Source organism: Notothenia rossii (genome assembly GCF_949606895.1).
Source record: "Notothenia rossii genome assembly, chromosome: 9".
NCBI lineage: Eukaryota > Metazoa > Chordata > Actinopteri > Perciformes > Nototheniidae > Notothenia > Notothenia rossii.
This window is the reverse complement of record NC_136907.1, coordinates 16,673,409-16,694,883: the sequence shown is the minus strand read 5'-3', so window position 1 is coordinate 16,694,883 and position 21,475 is coordinate 16,673,409. Positions and strand designations below refer to the sequence as shown.

The following is a 21,475-nucleotide window of genomic DNA, read 5'->3' as shown; positions in this document are numbered from 1 at the left end:
TCACCACGCTCATAAACAACACAGTAAATACAGTCACCATTCCACTGAATGCTGAACTCCATCATCCACCTGCACACACACTTACCAGCACAAACATTGACAAATGTGCACATACTGTATATGCACACAGTGACAGCAACACACAGCCACAAGGGCTCACACACAAAATCACACCATACCTGGAGGGACTCAGTGGGAGGCCGCCTCTTAGTATGACCTGTAATGGATAGCACTGAGAAAACGCACGCACGCACGCACGCACGCACGCACGCACACACACACACACACACACACACACACACACGTCCCATCCCAAGTTACCCAAATGTCAGCAGAAATGGAGGAACCATGTTTGTTTTGACTGGGCTTGTCTCTTTCTGCTTTAATGCACTTGTACTGGAACCTTGATAACACAAGAAATGGACCGAAAATGACACTTTAAAACAAACAGTTGTGACAGAGTGTCTGTGAAATTGAGGAAGAAGCTGTGAAGTGGCTCTAAGATAAGGAGTTTGTTCACTATCAAGCATTTATATCTGCTTGTCTCTTTACTGAACCACATAATTACCTTACTCAAATGGGATTGCTACCTCCCTGCTCTCATTTAGCTCCCTACAATCTCCCTCTTTATCATCTCCCATCCACTGTCTGTCTTATACTTCCTTTATTTTTCTGTCTCTGATCTTAATTATACTTTCTCTCTTTCTTCCTCTCCCAGTGCTGCATGCCCTCCTGTATCGTGGCCTTCCATGTGACGTGCGCCTTCGACCACGGCCTGGAGATGAGGACGATCCTGGCAGAAAACGACGAGGTTCGCTTCAAGTCCTTCTGCCTTGAGCACAGCTGCACCGCCAGCAACAGTTCAACCTCCAACAGCTTCTCCAGTCTGGCCAGTGTGAGCCTAGGAACCCACAGCACCAGTTCCTCCTTGATCAACGGAGCAGTCGCAGCAGCCAGACCTGACTGGACCAACCCAGTTATCAGTTCTGAGCTCCGGCCGGACCATCAGCACCTACCAAACATCGGCAGCGACCCGGAGCAGAGGTCAGTTTTGTATCCGATGTTTGCGTCAGAGCGAGCTGAGCGGGAACAGCTGGAGAGGGAGAAAGTGAGCAAGAGGAAACAGAAGCTGCAAGAGCTGGAGGATGAGTTTTACCAACTGGTGGAGCCTGGGGAGGTGGCCGAAAACCTGGGGCTGCCCGTCCCACAGGTATGTTAAGCCATGGAACCGAAATACTGTAGGGCTGCTAGAACGATTAATCTGTAGATTTACTTTCTAGATTACTAGAAAATGTCAGAAAATTGTCAAATTGTAAACCCAATTTCTCAAAGTCCAAAGGGACGTTTTGTTTTGTCAGTCCAAATTACAAACATATTTATGATATAACACAGAAAAAATATGCATCTCCATATTTGAAGAAAAAAGCACTTTTTGCCATATTTTGCATGAAAAATTACTTTTCGATTAACCGATTATTGGAATGGTTTGCGATTGTTTTTTTATCAATCAACTGATATGTCTATCAATCGTTACATCTCTAAACTCAAAAACTACGATTTGTCTTATTAAATTAGTAGAAAAGCTGCTATACATTTGTAATTCACTGTAATAGATAAACCTCCATGTACACAAAATACCTCCTCGTGACAGGGCATCAGGCATAAATAAAGCATAATGATGAAGAAACTTGACAAAGCTCGCTGATGAGGCAGTTCAGAATAGCAACGCTTGTTCATGCAAACAGGCAACAAATGTGCAAAAACTTTAAAAGTAATGTAGATGTTTTTTGCCTATTAAGAAAAAGAAGCTGAGGCCTCCTGTGATTGGCTGTTCTATGGAGCACTTTTTGTCCATGTGAGCTTTATATATTATAAAATGATAATAAATACAACTTGATAAGGTCTCTACATTTACCTGCACAACATTAGTCTGATCGTTTCCCAGGGTTTCGAATTCATAGTAAATCATATATTATTTGAGAGTGTGGCTTCCACAAATAATTGAATTTAATTATATGTGGTATTGATGAGTTGCATTTAGAGTGCAGGCTCGAGTGCATTAAATAAAGTGCTCCCTGTTCACAGGTAAACTGTCTGATAAATCAGAGGCTTCTGTTCAGAACGTGGAGTAATTAAGTGCCCTCTGATTTCCAAACAGGGTTTTGTCAAAAGCTTTTTTCACTTTTAAAGGACGGCTACCACTGTAAGCAAACAGCTTTTTATATATATAAATATTTATATTTTGTCTCTTCATCAAGGTGGACTTTTTATATCAGTTCTGGAAGATGAAGAGGAAGTCAAACTTTAACCGACCTCTGATGACCTTAAAGAGGGACGAGGTGGACAACCTGGCCCAACAGGAGCAGGACGTCCTCTACAGACGCCTCAAACTCTTCACACACCTCCGACAAGACCTGGAAAGGGTGAGTCCAAAATATCTGTTTGTGTTTGGTATGAAGCTACTGACACTTGTTGCTCTCTGCAATGCATTATTCAGACAGGAGCTCATTTTGCCCATTGTCTCTATCTGTGTGTGTTTGCACATGCCGGTATTATATGATTGATCAGTGCTTAAACCAGCCAGTGTTGAGTTTAAGGGCTAATTTCGTTTTTTCAGAATGTTCATTTAAAGTATTATTGACAGTATCATAAAGAGTTGATTTGTGCTTTCATTGATATTAATGTTAAATGAATGAATAGCCTGAAGGATGAAGGCATAATGAAACGAATGAATGATTGAATACATGGTAGCCCAGTGAAGTGAATATCCACCCGCTGCAAAGAGTTCATTAGATTTGTCTTGTGATCTGTGTTCACTGTGACAGTTTGTTCACTATGTGAAAGACAACACATATTACCTTTTAGACCTGTTTTCTAGGTGTGCTTTGGTTTGTGTGGTCCTTGATTTAGGACAGAAGGACTTGAAATTCAGTTTCAGGTGACGGTGATCACAGAAGTGTATGTTTGTCTCTTGGGATGTGGAAAGTCACTAGTAGAGTAGTGTGTGAGTTGGAGTGTTACCAACTTATTATAGTACGGAATTCTGTCTTTATTCTGAACAAGAGTACAGTATGTTCTCGTGAGCTCTTTGCTGAGCACCACTGCATGGAGTTCCCCAGAGAAAAATATGCTCATGTTTGTGCAACAGCATGTCATGGAGAGGAAGGCTTTTATTTGTAGCTTGAGGGAGAAGATACTGCCAAGGGACTCCATAGTTCTGCTGAGGGATTTCCACACAGAGGAACTGCCTGCCGGATCTAAACCCAAGTGGAGCTGCTTCTGTAGTCACGGACTATCAGCCATGTTAAAGCGTGGTGTATTTCTGAGTACTAGTGGTAATAGGGGGTTTGTAATTTAGTCCTTTCTAGGAATGGTGTGATTTTGTTTGTTTAATCAAGGTAAATTACTAAGGATGCTCTGATTGGACTTTTTCAGTCAAGATACTGATACTTGGGCTTTTGGTATCGACCGGTAAATAATTAAGCAATCATACACGAGAGGCTGTTCTTGAAAGTCATTATTGGTACGACAGTACTGTGGCAGGAACGAAGCGCTTGCGCCGAGGTCCGTACGACAGTACTGCGGCAGGACCGAGGCGCTTGCGCCAAGGTCCGTACACCTGTACTGGTCCGTACGCCTGTACTTCATGCCGATCTAGATCCCTCCGCTTCGCGTCGGGCTCCTGATCAGCCTGTCGGTGTTCTTTTCCCCATAATGACCGTGTCGTAGCACATTATCCCTTACTCAAACACCAGTTTTAGTTTTTTTTCTTAAATGTATCAAACGCAACATTTTTGATTTAAGCAATCATACACCCCAGTAGGCCTACAGGCGTACGGACCGAGGCGCTTACTGTCGTACCAATAATTACGTTGAAGAACGGCCTGAAGTGTATGATTGCGATTCTATTACACAAACTATCATTGTAATCAACAATATCGTAAAATAATTTCACAATGTGGGCTAATTTGCTCCCAAATCTACGTTTTCTGCTTGAGTTCATCTCCGTCAGAAAGTAGTTCCTAGAAAGTAGTTCCCAAGGTAACGATAGGCGATCAAACACTCCTGCTACCCCGCTTACAGTTATTGATATAATTATAGTAAATAATATATTATTAACCAATTTATTGAAAAATAATTCTTGAATTAGGCTATTTAAATATCTGAGTACCGGTAATCACTGTGTTGGATTAGCGGAACAAATCAAATCAGGCTGTCCATGGTGCTGAAACATTTTGGGTTCAGAATGAAGGTGGATGTTCATGCTGCCATTAAAAGTGCAATTCTTGAAACAGCTCTCCATGAACTCCATGCCAGACTTTTTTGCAGGTGGTGCTGTGGTGTTCACGGGTAGGACTACGTTATAGGAAGAGCTTTCCTCCGGTGGCCGTTTCATGGCGTGTCCCGGACCGGCAAAAAGCGCGTTGCTCCACATCTTTCTGTTGTCTAGAGATGGAGCCCAGTAGCTGCGAAGCGATGACTCGTTTTTATGCCCGCTAACGGACATGATTTCTCTGGCCTCCAACCCTGCCTCCGCCAGCCGCTGTATGCAGGTGCTTCTGACGCAATGGTTTGTGCAACGTGTAGCAGTGCCAGACTCTTCACTAAACAAATCAAAATTAACTTTAAAATCAGACATTTTGTAGCTACCGATTTCCAACGAGAGACAATGTATAACAGTGTAACGGCTGTGTGTCGCTAAACGTCGCTATGGAAACCACACGATGTAGGTTCATGGAAGTAGTTTTGGTAGGCTAGTGGCGTGTGTAGGCCACTGGATACTTTGTGATTAGGCACGTTCTATTTGATCGTTGTTTGATCGTGGAATCAAACAGGCCTATTGACCAATCAGAGAGCTTGCTCAAACCTATGTGTTATAGAATTCCTCATAATGACCGCGTCGCAGCACATTATCCCTTACTCAAACACCAGTTTTAGTTTTTCTTCTTAATCATCAAACGCAATATTTTTGATTTAAGCTTTCTTATGAAGCTGCTTTGACTTGTGGTCAGAGGTCAACAGAAGAATCAGCTGATTGAAGTGAAGCTTAAGGAAAAGGTCTTTCAAGCTTGGATCGTCCCAAACAATATTTGACAAGTATGTTCTTCATATTTTTGGGCTGTCTTGGTTGAAAGGATTCTTGGAGTGTTTCAGTATTTATACTAGCGATTGTAGCTTTGACTGATAACATTATTAAAGGTTTTTAGGGTAAGTAGTTAGCCGTACTGCATAGTTAGTTACCCACCTTAGTTTATTCCCAGCAGAACCTTGGGCCTCTAGGGATTTACTTTTATTTCTCCCTTATTATCAAAACTGATGAACAATAAAAGTAAAAATGTAAGATAATCTTCCATGAAACTTCTAGTCTGCTTTCCGGAGCTGCTTATTCACCAGTTATAATAATGACAAAATAAATGCTTACTACAGTTCAGTATAAACAAGAACTTTAGTCTTCCAGTTTTGAGGTCGGTCAGAAGTATTCCCCCACTTCATTCAGGATCGTAGCTCACACTTGGCAGCTGAATGCTAACCACTATGTACATTTCCTTGCTTGGTTTCTCGGATTGGTTGTGCCCATTCTCATAACCTCACTGCAGGCTCATGTTTGCTCTGATAGTTCATTGGCATTCTCTGCACTGGTGCCCTCAAAACCTCTCTCTGACCCTGCAATCTACCCTACAGAATCTGAATGACTGCGCGCTGCCTACAGCCAAATATTTACCACAACCCTGGTGTAAGGGGGATACAGTTTACCCTGGCCTGCCAAGGACAGGCAGCTAGATTGCTATGTTGCTTCTGATGTTTGGACAAATGTTTTATATCTGAACCGCAATCTAAAAAACATGCCATGATATTTGCTTACTTTATGACACTTAATCTACCAAAGAGAATCTGTGATGAAAACGTTTCCTCCACAAATCCTCCTAACAACCAGCTTAAATCGACTTTCTTTCAGCAGACTGTAACGAAAACCAAATGTATCTCTTGTCCTATACTGTTTTCCCTCATTTATTTGCATGTGATTTGATATGGTGTGGTTGGAACTCCTTAGTAGGTTCCAACAGTAATTTGGCTCTCAGTAGGCCACCCTTTGGCAAAGGTGACTGCATGTCAACCAAACGACCCACCACTCTGTGACAAACTAAAGGAATAATTAACAAACACAGAAATGGTTTTCTCGTTCAGCCTCAGCAGGTAATACCATCTGAGTGAACTAAATAAGTTCTGATTAGACCAATTGATCAGCATGCCACGGCTGCTGGGTTAATTTGGCTTTTTAGATAACATTTTTGCACCTCTTAACTTGAAATCATTTCCCATGTAAGCAGAAAATGTGGGTTCTAACAATTTACAAGTGGCTGATCCAATTCATAATTTGGATTAAAATGTCAGTGTGCCATCAATCATCTACTGTAGGTGCACGTAAAGATGTGAAGATTGTGATGGATATATAGTTATCCCTGCGATGGAAACAATACTCTATGGAGGCGTTTGTTTCCTATAGACTTGTGTAACTGAAGCCTTACCACAATGGTCTCCAGTGGTCTGGTTTATTGATCGTTGCAGGCCTTGCTAACTTCCTGACCATTCAGTGCATCCGTACACTCCATAACACCTCTCCCTCTTGACCTCTTCTCTATCGATATGTGTGTAGTAGAAGTGAACCATACCACTCAAAGTCTCTAAGGTTAACTCATCCCATCAATAAAAGGTTAAACAATTGAAGACTGTCAGTCGAAAATAATACCTTATTCAACATTGATCTTCCAGTATGGAAAGCACCACAAAAACAGCCGTCTTTGCATTGATCTTATCCACCTGGCAGTATTATACATGTTTAATTGAGTAGAAAGTCTATGTTTACACAACACAACAGGACTAATTAACAACACACGTTTGTAGGGGACACTAAAAGCTTTTTAAACATTTGAGTAGTACAATTCATACAAAAGTTAGTAGCATTGTATCCTAATATCTATATTTAAAGTCTTAAGCATTTAACTCTGCATTAGAGAGCCTCCAGGAAGTAACTACTGTAAGTGTGTCCCACATCTGACAAATGCCAACATACAGTATATTTAAGCCAGACTTGATGAATACTTTTCTTATACTATTACAAGTTGTATTTGGAGATATCGAAAAACTATTCTACTGAATAAGACTAATCCAGTTGTTGGCAGTATGCAGTCAAAAGCACGTGTTATGACTTACCATAACTGAAAAAGCAGTTGTAGGTAATTTTGAAATTCATGACTGACCTTCAGATACGTATGTCTACAATATGTTTTGGAAATAATTGCATGTCTAACAATATCAACACACATTAACTACCAAATATTAATTTTTTCAATGTGTTTGAGATATACTGTATGTTGCAGCCAGAATCCAACAGAGCATTTGAGCTTAAACAAGAGTTATATCAAAACTTCTTAATCATGTTAAGCCCTTAAACTACCAAACACTTAATATCTTAATAAGCACTTGGACACAGTTGGCAGTGACCAGAAATATGTCACTCATTAAGACACTTGACTACTCCCCAGTTGGCATTGGGACACTCCCTTGGTGAATATTTGTTATAAAATGGTATCCTCTTCTTCACCTTGTATTTGCATTGTGCTCTCTCTGCTATTATACTGTACAACCCTGGATGTTGTCTGAACTTAAAATGATCGTGCATTTCACAAGTCATCTCATTAGTCCATAAGGGATGCTACAATAGCAGAACAAAATGTGGGTGACGACATGATTACTATGTGATCTGATTTTCATTTGATTTATGTGATCTGTCCTGAGGCCGTTTGAACATCGACAAGTTCTTGAATCTCGGACTGTTTCGAATCGAGCAGAGTTCCTCTTCAGCATGGTTCGACGGCCTGACACAGGGAGCAGAATTGATTGTGTTTGGCGCTGGCAGGTCTCCCATGAGGAGGATTGATCATCAATTGGTCCCGTATTGGCCGGGCGAGTGTTGACAGCTCACCGCTACTGATGCTAGTGGCTGTCGATACATGCAAGCTCTATCTCTCTTCTTCAGTTGCCTTCTCTTTCCTTCCCACTTCAACCCCCCACTTCATTTTCTCTTCTTTCTTTCTCACGGTTATGTTTCTCACACAGATTTAAAAAAGAGTACCTTCTCCTTCAAAGTTGACCCATATTTGTTATCCATTTTACTAGATTTGTAGCTCTATTCAGTGTTGTGAGCAGATGTTTTTTCCCTCTCTTGGTTCAAGCGCTTGGTCTTGTCCGTGGAGATGGACTTGTAATGTGTGTTAAGCATTGTGTTTGTGTGTGTGCATTAAAGCAAGTGTGTATCTGTGCGCGAGAGAGTTCTCCAATCATCTCTGATTTGCTGGCAAATTGAAAAATCCCCTCTATCCATCCAGACCGTCATCCCTAGACCCCAACCCAATCAGACCCCGCAACCGGACCCTGCAGCCTGATGCTTTTGTGTGTGTGTGTGTGTGTGTGTGTGTGTGTGTGTGTGTGTGTGTGTGTGTGTGTGTGTGTGTGTGTGTGTGTGTGTGTGTGTGTGTGTGTGTGTGTGTGTGTGTGTGTGTGTGTGTGTGTGTGTGTGTGTGTGTGTGTGTGTGTGTGTGTGTGTGTGTGTGTGTGTGTGTGTGTGTGTGTGTGTGTGTGTGTGTGTGTGTGTGTGTGTTGATGGTGTTGGAAGAATCCGCGGGCTAATGTTGGGGTGGATTATCCCCCTCCTCTTCCTCTTTGAAGTGCTGCCAATGGAACGAATTGCACCGTGCTGTCCCTAATGCACTGGTGAGCTTTCTCCATTTCTTTCCTCCACTCCTGAGTGTCGCCCCGAACCCCCCCATCCGCCCCCTTTAACCCACATCACTCATCCAATCAGTGTGCAACATGTCGAAGCAATGTGTGGCACGCATATTGGATAGTGTAAGTTAGCAGCTAAATGTTGCTCCTTATTTTTACTTGTGTGTTGGTGTCTGTGTTTTCCCATAGGTTTGGCAGAGGTGTGTGTATGATATGATGCTGGACTTAACCAGAGGCTGTTAGTGTTAACAACATTACATTACATTACAAGGTTGTCAGTGCAAATCCCTGCAACAGCTGGGGAAGTCTGCACCTTTTAACAAACCACTGCAACTCCACACGTCGTGACTCATAATTTACCCTGGGGCAGGTAAAAAAACTTTATACAAAGTCAACAACATAAATATGTAATGTGGAGTGCCAGAAGGTATATAAAAAAAATGCTAAATGTGTATGTTGGTCATGTAGAGTTAAGTAGAAATGTATTATTTTATGTGTTAGATTTGTACCTTAATTGAGCTGACTCAAAAACCGTTTGCTTCATGTAACTTATTCTAAAAACTGATAATTTTCGGTCTTAAAACGTGAACTCAGGTGATGCAATAACACTACTGGCTCATTCCAAAGCATACCCAGCCTTAACGTTTAGTTAACTATTACTTAATTATTAAAGCAAATACATAATCTACTCACTTACACCAAAAGAACAAGCAATATAAATGTAATATTTCCCTCTCAAGACTGAAATTCCAAGAAAAAAAATTATGAAGCCCTAATTTTTTAATCCTTACTTTATCCTTTTCAGAGGACTACCATTGCCGTTAAAGCGTATTTACATTCACTGGCTGGTTTTTGTGAAGTGGTTGAAGCCTATGCAAAAGGGTGTTGTTTGAGCTGTGGAAATGTTCAGCCGGGTGAATAAAGGTCACTGCCAGAGGAGCAGGAATGCAGGGTGGAGGCTCAGGCTGAAGCACAGAGAGCAGGACAGGGTGTTACAGTTAGAGGAAAGGGCTAAGGACTGTAGGAGAGGTGCTGAAGTCTGGGGAGGAGGTGGATAAAAAAGGGGGGGAAATGCCAGGGCTGAGTCTGGGCCAGGAGACGGGTTGAGAGCTGGGGCTGACGGAGGGAAAGCAGGTGCGAAAGAATCTACTTTCCTTACTCATTTCCTCCTGTGTGTTTTCACATCTATAACTACTTAAGTCGAACAATTGCTGTTAGTCTTTTCCCCTCCTGTCGGTACATGGGTGCTCCGGCCAAGGTTGGCAAAGTTTGTGATGGCACGGTGCCGTCCTGTGCCCTGCCCTCAGCTCTCCTCTCTCTCACGGTAAAGACTTGGCAGCACATTTAGCCCAGCAGGTCAACAGTCCCACACCCAGGAGGCTCTCAGAGCAGAACACAACAGTACACTTATGAAACAGTCCACTTAAGGGGAGGGAGTGCAACGGAAAGTTTTGATTATGAGTAGCCAACATATGTTTTGTATGAATTTTTTTCCACGTTGAGCTGTCACGAGCAGGGAGTATAGAAGAGAAATGTTTTTTTTATTGAAAAGGAGGGTTCTTAATGGAAAAGGATAGACCTAAAAGTGAGAAAGTAGGAATTTGGCAATGACATATTTGAGAAGTCGTATTGCAGAAAGCCAAACCCAGACAGAGGGCAGCACCTCAAGCTTTCAGATGCAGGTTCAGATGCAGTGGTGTAAAGTAACCAAGTACATTTACAAGTACTGTACTTAAGTACAACTTTGTTGCTGTTTTGCACTTCTACCCCACTACAATTCAGAGATAAAAAGTGTACTTTTACTCCACTACACTTATTAAATACCTTTTAGTTAATTTGCAGATTTGGACTAATGCTATGAAATATAATCACCACTTAAATAAGACTTTAGTTACACCTGGAGTAACATTCACAAGCAACCCCGCAGCATACCAAGTTATTAAAACTAGCTGCACCTTTACCAGCTATCATAAACACATGAATGCATAAATAATTATAATCAAAACATATCATATATGTTATTCTAAAATGGGCCGATCTGCATAATGACTACTTTTACTTTTGGAACTTTTTACTTGAGTAACATTTTTGATTGCAGGACTTTTACTTGTAACTTGTTTTCCTACACTGGTAGTTCTACTTTTACTAAAGTACAACATGTGAGTACTTCTCCCAACTCTGGTAGGGGGGAGAAGTACTGATATCATTCAGGTAAACTCTGTCGGTACACTATGTGCCGAGGGGAGGGGGGGGGGGAGCTCATCAGCTGGTTTTCCTTGGCTACAGGCTACAGTTTCACTGTTTGTTTTCTTTCCACAGACTCTGCTCGATACTGCATTCTGTTTGAAAAGAGCAGAGAGGAAGTTTTACGGCTAAATAAAGGGATGAGGGGGAAATATTTATGTATACTCAAGCTTTGGATGCAAAGTTTGATGGTTTGCGTTCACAGTGCAGTGCAGTCTACGTCTGAAGAAACTAAAGACAAATAAATGCTATTTGACAGACGAGGCTCGCTTGTATCTTTATCATCTCAGGCTGCCAACATCAATGGATTCAACAGTTTTTGTGGCCTGCATTGACTTAAATCCACGATCCATAAATGCCAAGATCCACATATCCCACAAAAGAAAGCCAACTTCACAGAAGAAACCATTAAAAAACCTTGGAATCTTCTCCTGACTTTTTTTTATTAAGTGCATCTCTTTCATAATCATCCAAGTATAATACACTGTTTATTCATTTTCACTTTTTGTAAGACTCTCCCCTTTCTCATTTTACGACTGGTGATCTGGGATTTTCATCAATTCTCTGCAGCTCGTCCTTTTTTCATGTTGTTTCCAGATTGTTCCTTTTAACATGTAGAAATCAGTTTTTACTAGTACTGTACATGGATCTGCATTAAATATTAAAAATATTTTGAATTACATGGATTTGGAACACAAGTACAATGTTTTAGTACATTCATAAGGATACAGACTTTTAACCAAAAATAATAAAGCTAAACCAACCTGAGTTTGTGCTGCTACAATGATAACTATATACTGTACAGGACTGTCTCAGAAAATTAGAATATTGTGATAAAGTTCTTTATTTTCTGTAATGCAATTTAAAAAAACAAAAATGTCATACATTCTGGATTCATTACAAATCAACTGAAATATTGCAAGCCTTTTATTATTTTAATATTGCTGATTATGGCATACAGCTTAAGAAAACTCAAAAATCCTATCTCAAAAAATTAGAATAGTTCCTCAGACCAAGTAAAAAAAAAAGATTTATAACAGCAAAACACAATCAAACATTTGAAAATGTCCATTAATGCACTCAGTACTTGGTTGGGAATCCTTTTGCACGGATTACTGCATCAATGCGGCGTGGCATGGAGGCAATCAGCCTGTGGCATTGCTGAGGTGTTATGGATGCCCAGGATGCTTCAATAGCGGCCTTTAGCTCATTAGCATTGTTGGGTCTGGTGTCTTTCAGCTTCTTCTTCACAATACCCCACATATTCTCTATGGGGTTCAGGTCAGGGGAATTTGCAGGCCAATCGAGGACAGTAATGCCATGGTCAGTACACCAGTTACTGGTGGTTTTGGCACTGTGGGCAGGTGCCAGATCATGCTGGAAAATGAATTCCTCATCTCCATAGAGCTTTTCAGCAGACGGAAGCATGTAGTGCTCTAAAATCTCTTGGTACACAGCTGCATTTACTCTGGGCTTGATGAAACACAGTGGACCAACACCAGCAGCTGACATGGCTCCCCAAACCATCGCTGACTGTGGGAACTTCACACTGGATTTCAAGCAACTTGGATTTTGCTCCTCTCCAGCCTTTCTCCAGACTCTGGCGCCTTGACTTCCAAATGAAATACAAAACTTGCTTTCGTCTGAAAAGAGGACTTTGGACCACTGTGCAACTGTCCAGTGCTTCTTTTCCTTAGCCCAAGTCAGACGCCTCTTCCGTTGTCTTGAGTTCAGAAGTGGCTTGACCATGGGAATACGGCTATTGTAGCCCATTTCCCGGACACGTCTGTGAACAGTGACTTTTGATACCTGGACTCCAGCTTCAGTCCACTGTCTTTGAAGCTCCCCCAAATTCTGGAAGCGACTCTTCTTCACAATGCTGTTAAGGCTGCGGTCATCTCTCTTGGTTGTGCAGCGTTTCCTGCCACATTTCCCCCTTCCAACAGACTTTTTGTGGATGTGCTTTGAAACTGCACTCTGTGAACAGCTTGCTCTTTGAGACATTTCTTTTTGTGTCTTACCCTCCTGATGGAGGGTGTCAATGACGGTCCTCTGGACAGCAGTCAGATCAGCAGTCTTCCCCATACTTGTGATTTAGTTTACTGAACCAAGCTGAGTGTTTTTCAAGGCTCAGGAAACCCTTGCAGGTGTTTCGAGTTAATTAGACGATTCAAGTGATTCGTTGAACACCCTACTAGTATACTTTTTCATGATATTCTAATATTTAGAGATAGGATATTTGAGTTTTCTTAAGCTGTATGCCATAATCAGCAATATTAAAATAATAAAAGGCTTGCAATATTTCAGTTGATTTGTAATGAATCCAGAATGTATGACATTTTTGTTTTTTTAATTGCATTACAGAAAATAAAGAACTTTATCACAATATTCTAATTTTCTGAGACAGTCCTGTATATAAGTGACTAAAAAAGGCCAATTACTAACAGTTTCATAAAGGCTTAACAGTGCTTCCTTAATCCTATAATCCATACACACATTTTTCACTGAAATTCATACCTTTAAAAATAAAAATGTGGAACTGTTGTCTGGTCTTTAAATCAAATGTACTTATTCCACCATCATATTAAAGGAAAACTCCAGTGCCTTAGTGTGGCGCAGTGGACTAGTGCGTTGGTGTTTGGATCAGTGGGTCACAGGTTCAAATCCCACTGCAGTCAACATGTCGTTGTGTCCCTGGGCAAGACACTTCACCCTAAATTTGCTCCTGTGGGGATTGCCCACAGTATTGAGTATGTGAGTCACGTTGGATAAAAGCATCTAACAAGTAACATGTCATGTAGTGTTAAACTTTCTTTTAGTGGGCGATTCACATTAAAACAAATGGTACAAATTGAAGGTATAGACATTCTTATTTGTTGGCCTAATATTGGTCTTGCTCAAATGATGCAAGATCATACACTTCCCAAATGGCTCTTCAAGGCCATAATTGTATCACACTCTCCCTGCCAAATGTGTTTGCCCTTTAAACTCCACACCCACCAGTGTCACACAGACACACTGTTTTCCCACTTAACTAAATTCTTCCAGAGACAAAGAAGACATTACACTATTTCCTCTGGTTAAATGGCGTGTCTTGTAAACTGAATGTGAGGGTGTGGATTGTTGTAATATCTCAGATGAGAGTGTTTGCATGTCTGTGAGTGCGGTATATTCATTCCATTTAAAACAAATCCTCCTGCCTTCAGCTTCTCCCCAGAGTAATTTCTCTTTTCATAGCCAGAGCATTGAGTTCAAATGAAGAAAAGAGAACAGACAACAAAAAGAGAGAGAGAGAGAGCGAGAGGCAGCTGAGGAGGTGACTCACTTTTCCCAGTTCATTTCTTATCATTATATTCATCTGATTGTTTTAGACGTAAGCTCCCGCACCCTCTTGACACCCTCCCAGCACCCTTCTCCAGCGGCTCATCTGGCATGAAACCTTCTCTCGTGTTACGCAACATTAGGTAGGGTCAGGGAGAGGACAGGGACATGGAAACAGAGACACCGAGTCGCTCTCCTTCTCTCTTTCTCTGTCTCTCACAAACTCATACAGTTTATAGTAATAATAATAATAATCACTTTATTTATACAACACTTTTCAAAACATAGTTACAAAGTACTTTCCATGGATAAAACAAACAAGCCGTCCAGGCGGCAATATCAGGTCAAACAACCAACCCGGGAAATATACAACAATAGCAATATAACACATTTAAAAAAGAAAGTAAAATCTAATACAACAAGGATGTAGAGTAACATCGAGTACTGGCATTATTAATGAAAGGCTTTAATAAAGAAATTAGTTTTAGGAAGTGATTTAAAATATGCTATTTGTGTTATATATCGTTATTGAACAAGGACCATTCATAAAAACACATTAATCTCAAAAAGAGAAGAGATGCTTTATGCCAGATTATACCTCAAATCTCATTTCCATCGAGTATTTCAAAATGCCTATCGCACTAACGTATAAAACGGATCAAATAATATGTATAAAATATAAATACTAGTACATTTGTCAATATAAATATCATTTTACACAGTCAATGTACACAGTGATGTCAACTTACATGCTTTACCACCACTAACATGTAGACACAGACTCATGCACAAACATTCAAAGTCATTCATCACCTACATGAATACCAACATTGCTTGCATGCACACACTCTTACACCTAGACTCTTATGCACACAGAACTGCAGGGGGAGGGGGGGGGGGGGGTTAGCTGCGGGCCAGACGGGCCGTGTCATGCAGCAGACAGACCCACCCTGTTGGATCAACGTCAAACTGGCTCCCCACACACAGCTCAGCTCCAAACCTAATACTGGCCCACTACACACAATCCCTTCTTCTTCTTCTTCTTCTTCTTCTTCTTCTTCTTCTTCTTCTTCTTCTTCTTCTTCTTCTTCTTCTTCTTCTTCTTCTTCTTCTTCTTCTTCTTCTTCTTCCACTTAGTCTATTTCCAAGATGCTTCAGGGTACTCAAAGAGATCCAAGACAAGGGCCTTCTTTGTCCATCAGAAGCGATTACTGTTATACAGTATCTCCACATTCCACACTATAAGTGTTTTACCAGCCGACCAGGTTTTATTTGCAGATTCAGGAAGGACCTGGAAATCATGGTTGGCTGGCTCCCAGTGTGACCGGTGGAGTATTGAGCCTCCTGAGGGGAAGCGGTCTGCGTCTCGCTGTAGTTTACGAGCTCTCTGCTGCAGGGTCTTTGGCCCGTGTTCGTGCATGCTGATGGATTCTCCAGAGAGATTTCCCAGACATCAAAAAAAATTGATTGTTTGGACGTATAGGTTTTTTTGAGGAATGATCAAACACACAACACTTTCTATGTCTGAGATCATTCAGAGCAGACCAGCTGCAGCTCAGCAAATCCAACACAAATTGTGTTAAAATGCATATTTATATACTGTAGGGCCAGATTCTGTATCTTACACTCGCATAACAATACACTTATAAGTAATATGTTTTTCAACGGATACTCAAATATTATGATATGGATTTGTTGCAAAGTGGTTCATGGGCAAAAGGACATTCAAGTAAAAAGGCTGAACACGTGCCAGACAAAGTAAAACAAAAAGCAATTCAATAATAATCATATTTAAAATGTAAGCCATAAACATAGACCAAATTAATGAGGAAGACACCCTAAGAAGAAATAGCAAAAATAAGCCATGTTTAAAAGGGAAACATGATGATTGAAAGCAAACATAAGACTTTGTTTTAGTAAAATTTTGATAGCTATGGCAGAAAAGCTAACAAATACAAGCTGGAATCAAACCATGGAGTTTCAAAGGTTACAAAAATGAAGTAAAATCTTAAGATCAGTATTTAAATCCACTGTAAATGTGAAAATGCTCCTCATCGCCCTGCTCTGATCTGCTTGGGAACCTGGCTGCATCACTCCATATGAGCTGAAGGCAGAACAGGCTTTACACAGTCAGGTAGCCCCGAGCTACACTCCCTGATAGAAACTGCCTGTTGAGATCCACGGCTGTTTAAAGCTGGACTGTGTAACACCGCCGACAGATTCACAGCTCGGAGAGATGCTCCTTTTGGCTCCAGCTGAATTATGACTATTGTTTTTCTCGTAATGACTACCTATTGCAACTATACTCATGTCCGATACAGCGAAGCTTTTTAGGATTCCTCAAGAAAATTGAAATCTTACATTGTTTCCAATTGTTGTTTTATTTCTGATCCTTACTCAATATTCAACAGCTAAATAATGAATAGTTTCTGAGTATAAGGTACAGCTTCAACCAATGTACTTCTATTTTGTCAGTATTTTAAAAAAAAGAAAAGAAATGTTCTTCTATTTCTACCAGTTTTTTTTGTTTTTATTCATCCACTAATAACTTTTAATGTTTACCTCTTTTCATTCTCTCCCTTGCACGCTTTTGCTATTTATCTTTGTTTCTTTTGCCTTTGTTCACCTTTATCTTTATATCCATTTCATTTTCCTGTCTCTTTGACTTCCTCCTCCATCTTTATCAATTTCTCTCTGTCACCTCCTGCTTTCTGTCCCTGGATATCCTCACCATCCCACTGCCCCTCTGATGTGAGCTCTGGTGGATGAAATAAATATGAGGCAGGAGAAAGATAAATATTTATAGCTGCTTCGGCTGTATAATTTTGCTGTGTGTGTGTGTGTGTGTGTGTGTGTGTGTGTGTGTGTGTGTGTGTGTGTGTGTGTGTGTGTGTGTGTGTGTGTGTGTGTGTGTGTGTGTGTGTGTGTGTGTGTGTGTGTGTGTGTGTGTGTGTGTGTGTGTGTGTGTGTGTGTGTGTGTGTGTGTGTGTGTGTGTGTGTGTGTGCGCACACATACATACATACATACATACATACATACATACATACATACATACAGGCAGTACATGTAAGATGTGTGTGTGTATGTGGGGTATATGTTTTCAGACCCTTGGCCAGTGCAGGTGCCAAGGCTGTGGCAGGGATAAATAATTCACTGGAATTTAAACCTCAAATTCACATCACTTAGATTAGACAATAGGAGCATGCATGGCAGCTCACATACTATAAACAAACACACACAAAATGCCTCATCGACACTGAGCATATGTGCGCTCCCACAAGTAGAAATAAATGCATAGAAGTGCACACACGTGTTCAGAACAGATATCATGTCTTATAGTAATCGTGCATGAAAACATACTTTTGCATGCAAACGTATATATGCATAAAAGATGCACACATTTGCAAACACTAATAAGCTTACATTCAACCTTAGCAGCAATCATAAACAAGCATGCACATAGGCCATGTAATACACACAACGTAGTAATTGGGAAGTTATACTGTATTATGTATATCACTACTCTGAGACTGCTGCACTCTGTGAACACCCCTGTGTGCAGCATTTACAGTAAGTTTTCCGTTCAGGTCTATTTCTGGCTGTGTGAATGCCTGAAAGTGTGTGTGCGCCGGCGAGTGTTTGCCCATGTCAACCATCTCCGCTCTGTCTCTCCAAACACACCCACAGGCTCACTAGCTGCACACAGATAGGGGTGCGTCAATAAGTAATGAGAGCAATATGAGGGCCCCCAGTTGACCTGGGCCTTTAATATTTTACAGTAGGGTCTCTTATACGGTACCAATGACACACTGGCGCAACTCAACTGTAATATCTAACTTCACAGGACTTGACGGAAAGCGCGGCCCTCTGAGGTCCAATTTAAAAGCTTCCTCTGAGAGCCTGTCAATGCAGTCAGTTAACTCGAATAGTGCTTCATATAGCGCACTATATGTAAGATTAAAAGCTCCTTCAGAAGGGTTGTTGCGAGTTGTGACTTCTGAGAAATAGGATTGTATTGCATTTGCATTTTGTTGTCATTGTACTATTTTTTGTAATGTTGGCAATTAAGTACCTGGAAGTATATCTGTTTGTACATTGGTTAATTCAAAAATGATTCTCGGAGGAACACTGTTTCACACCATTACATACATTCCCACATGGAGGCTGATTAATATCATTGGTAGCAAAAAGGGGCCGGCAAATGTTGCTGTTTCACCTCCCTGGCTAGATTGATCAATCAATCAATACAATGTTTTTGCCAAATACATCTGTCTAAGGTACAACTCCAGTGATACACCATAGAGTAGATTGATAGTATGTGCAATATGTTGTTCACAGGAAAAGTTTTGTAAACATTCAGGCTGCCCTTGCCCAAACAGGGAGGCTTTAGAGTCAATGTGGAGTAAAGTTTTCTGCTGGTTGGAAGTTAATAATACCATAATAATTGGCCATCACGGAGTTGATTTGGGTGGGTGGCTCTAATGGGTTAAAATCAGCTTTAAAGCAAAAGACGTAAAAATAAAGGAAAGTCCAGAGCAGTTTGCAACTTACAACTTCTTAATCTCAAAGTTTCATGAGATGCCAATAGGTTCACACACAACTTGTCCCAAGTTGATTTTGGTGGAAAACAGCTGGAAGGATGAATATGTATCGATTGACTGCACACAGCTCAAACTGCTCGGTGAGAACATTCTTGCTCTCTCACCCTTGCATTATGTATTGCCATTTGCAACCTAATTTATAATTATAAGAGTGTTTTGGGGCTTAAAAACTGTCTTTTTCACAATCAATGTGTTACTAACTACACAGCAGATAAGCAGAAGTTTCAGGGCTTTCGTTTAGTTCATCAAGATCAACTCTGCAGGCAGCCAATAAGGTGTGGTTTTGATTATATTGCCTTACAGTCAGAGAAAGAAAGAAACATGTACCTGCCAGACATATTGATTAATAGTGTGTATTTTCTGCTCAAAGACGGTTGAATTAGAAACATTTTGAGTCATGACGGGTGGTGATAAACAGACAAGGAACAGAATGTATAACATTTGGACATAATTTTTTACCTACTTTTCTAAACTTCTTATAAAAACTTAATTTATTTCAGCTTTGGAATCAACCACAGATATGTTAGATCTATAACCCAAGGCAAATCGGGTTTCTTTCTGTACATCAAAACCAACCTTTTCTTAATAGCAGGCACAAGTAAAATGTCCACCATTATAGTTAACTGTGTCCAGGTTAAATATTAAAGATCTAAATTGCATTGGCAAAAATCTACACGGATGTTATCATGCCTGCTTTAGGGCAGGCACATCTGAGTGGTTTTGTGAGCTGTTTTATGACCTGCAGCGTAAACAGTCTCTTGACCAGGCATTTATTGGAGATGGGTGTTTAATTGCTGGAATCTGATGTTCTTCAAGGCTGCAAAACCAGGCATTTATAAGACGGTTAATGGTTAGGGTATTTTTCTGTAGGTGTTACAGCTGAGGATGACAGTTAAGAATCATAAAGCGCTTTTTGTTTCACTCGTCTTTGATCAGAAGCGTAAAGTCAGTTGTGGTTTCAAGTGGCCTGGCTTTGCATGAATGCATTTCTTCCATCTGTGCACTCATTTATGTGTTCTAGTATAGATGAAATGGTGCTGTATGACCTTTCCACTTTGTAGTATTATAGTTGCCTCAAGTGACTCAGCAATAATTACTAAAAACCACATATGAAACAATCTGAAGCTTGATGTTCTTCTCTTTGCTGCTCCGTCTTACAGTTTATGTTCTGAATTTATCTCTTTGGTTAACACAAAATGTTAGTCTCCTACAAGTCAACAAGCTCTTACCAAACACGCTGCAAACTACCAGTATTCTTTGACATTTGATTTGGTTCAGTTCTTGTCTCATGATAGTGTCACAAACTCATTGTTCTCTAGTTGACAATGGTTTCTCTTTCTGTTTGCTATACCCTCACATTGGCAAACCCCAATGGGACAAAATGAATCTTTGTAGCAATTTGATCTAAAAAAGGTTTAATACAGCTTGGATACAGGTGGATAACACGTTTGTTAATTCATGGTTTTGTTTTACAATTTGACAGATTTGTGGGAGGCAACCCTTTGGAATTTTAAGAAGTTGAGGTTCTTGCTTAGAGTTGATGTTGTAGTTGGAGTTATGTTAAAATGTGCGTCAATACCAGTGATAAGAATTAAATCATAAATATAATGAGTTAAGACTACACATGACAAACTCAAACAATAGGAAGGAAAAAGGGATGCAAAGATATATTAACTCAAACAGCTTTATGTGTATTAGTCATGGAATTATTATGTAAATTTCAATACAAACTTTTCTCAGATCACCAGCCAAGCATGACAAAAAACAGGCATCACCCACTCTCCAATATACAGTGAGTATTAATGAACAGATGTGTCTGCCCTCTGCCCAGGCAGTTAGACATTAAACCCATAGAACACTCAATTACTCATTGACAATTTCATTGTATACTAATAATAAAGGTTACCACATCAATTGAACATGACCAAGTTCACAGACTGAATATTCAGGTTTGCTAATGGTGTGAAGAGCAATTAAATTCAAGAGGGAAGAAATGGTCTAATGCTGAAAGAAGTAGTAAATATCAACCTGTGATGAGAGCAGACTGGTTAATGTTTTATTATAATATTAAATTGCTTTTATGCTCAGAGGGGACCAACGTGGCTGCCAGCATACAGTACCCATCATGCTCCCTTTCAGAATGGAAGCTTGTCTTAAGTCTGTAAATCCAGAGTACAATACATTGAAAATAATTGGACATTTTCAAAGATTACAGTCGTCTTGGCCCACCCTGCTAGTCAAAAGTCCATCACTTCCTAAACGGTGTTTCTCAGTAATGCTTTGAGCCAAATTTTGCCAACTTTCCCACATGTTATCATTTTGTCCCAGCCTCTCACACCGTTATGGAATAAAGCTTCCCTGTTGCGCAGCCTGTAGCATCTGCAAACACATTCCTCAGACCTCCACTTACCCCTGGCCGGCCAGCCAATAAAACACAGCCAATTAGGCTTCGCTCCATGCTGTGTGAAGCCCCCCTCCCCAGCTGCTGAGTGTGATTTCAGTCTGAACTACTTCCTCCATGACT

At 40.5% G+C, this 21,475-nt stretch overlaps 1 protein-coding gene across 1 annotated transcript in view; it reads left to right on the top strand.

Annotated features, from left to right (window-relative positions):
* Positions 1–21,475, top strand: part of jade2 (jade family PHD finger 2) — a 168,819-nt gene that overhangs the window by 95,528 nt on the left and 51,816 nt on the right. The window contains 2 exon segments of the mRNA XM_079649880.1: positions 719–1,210; positions 2,259–2,423. Of these exon segments, the coding sequence (XP_079506006.1) occupies positions 719–1,210; positions 2,259–2,423 (657 nt within the window).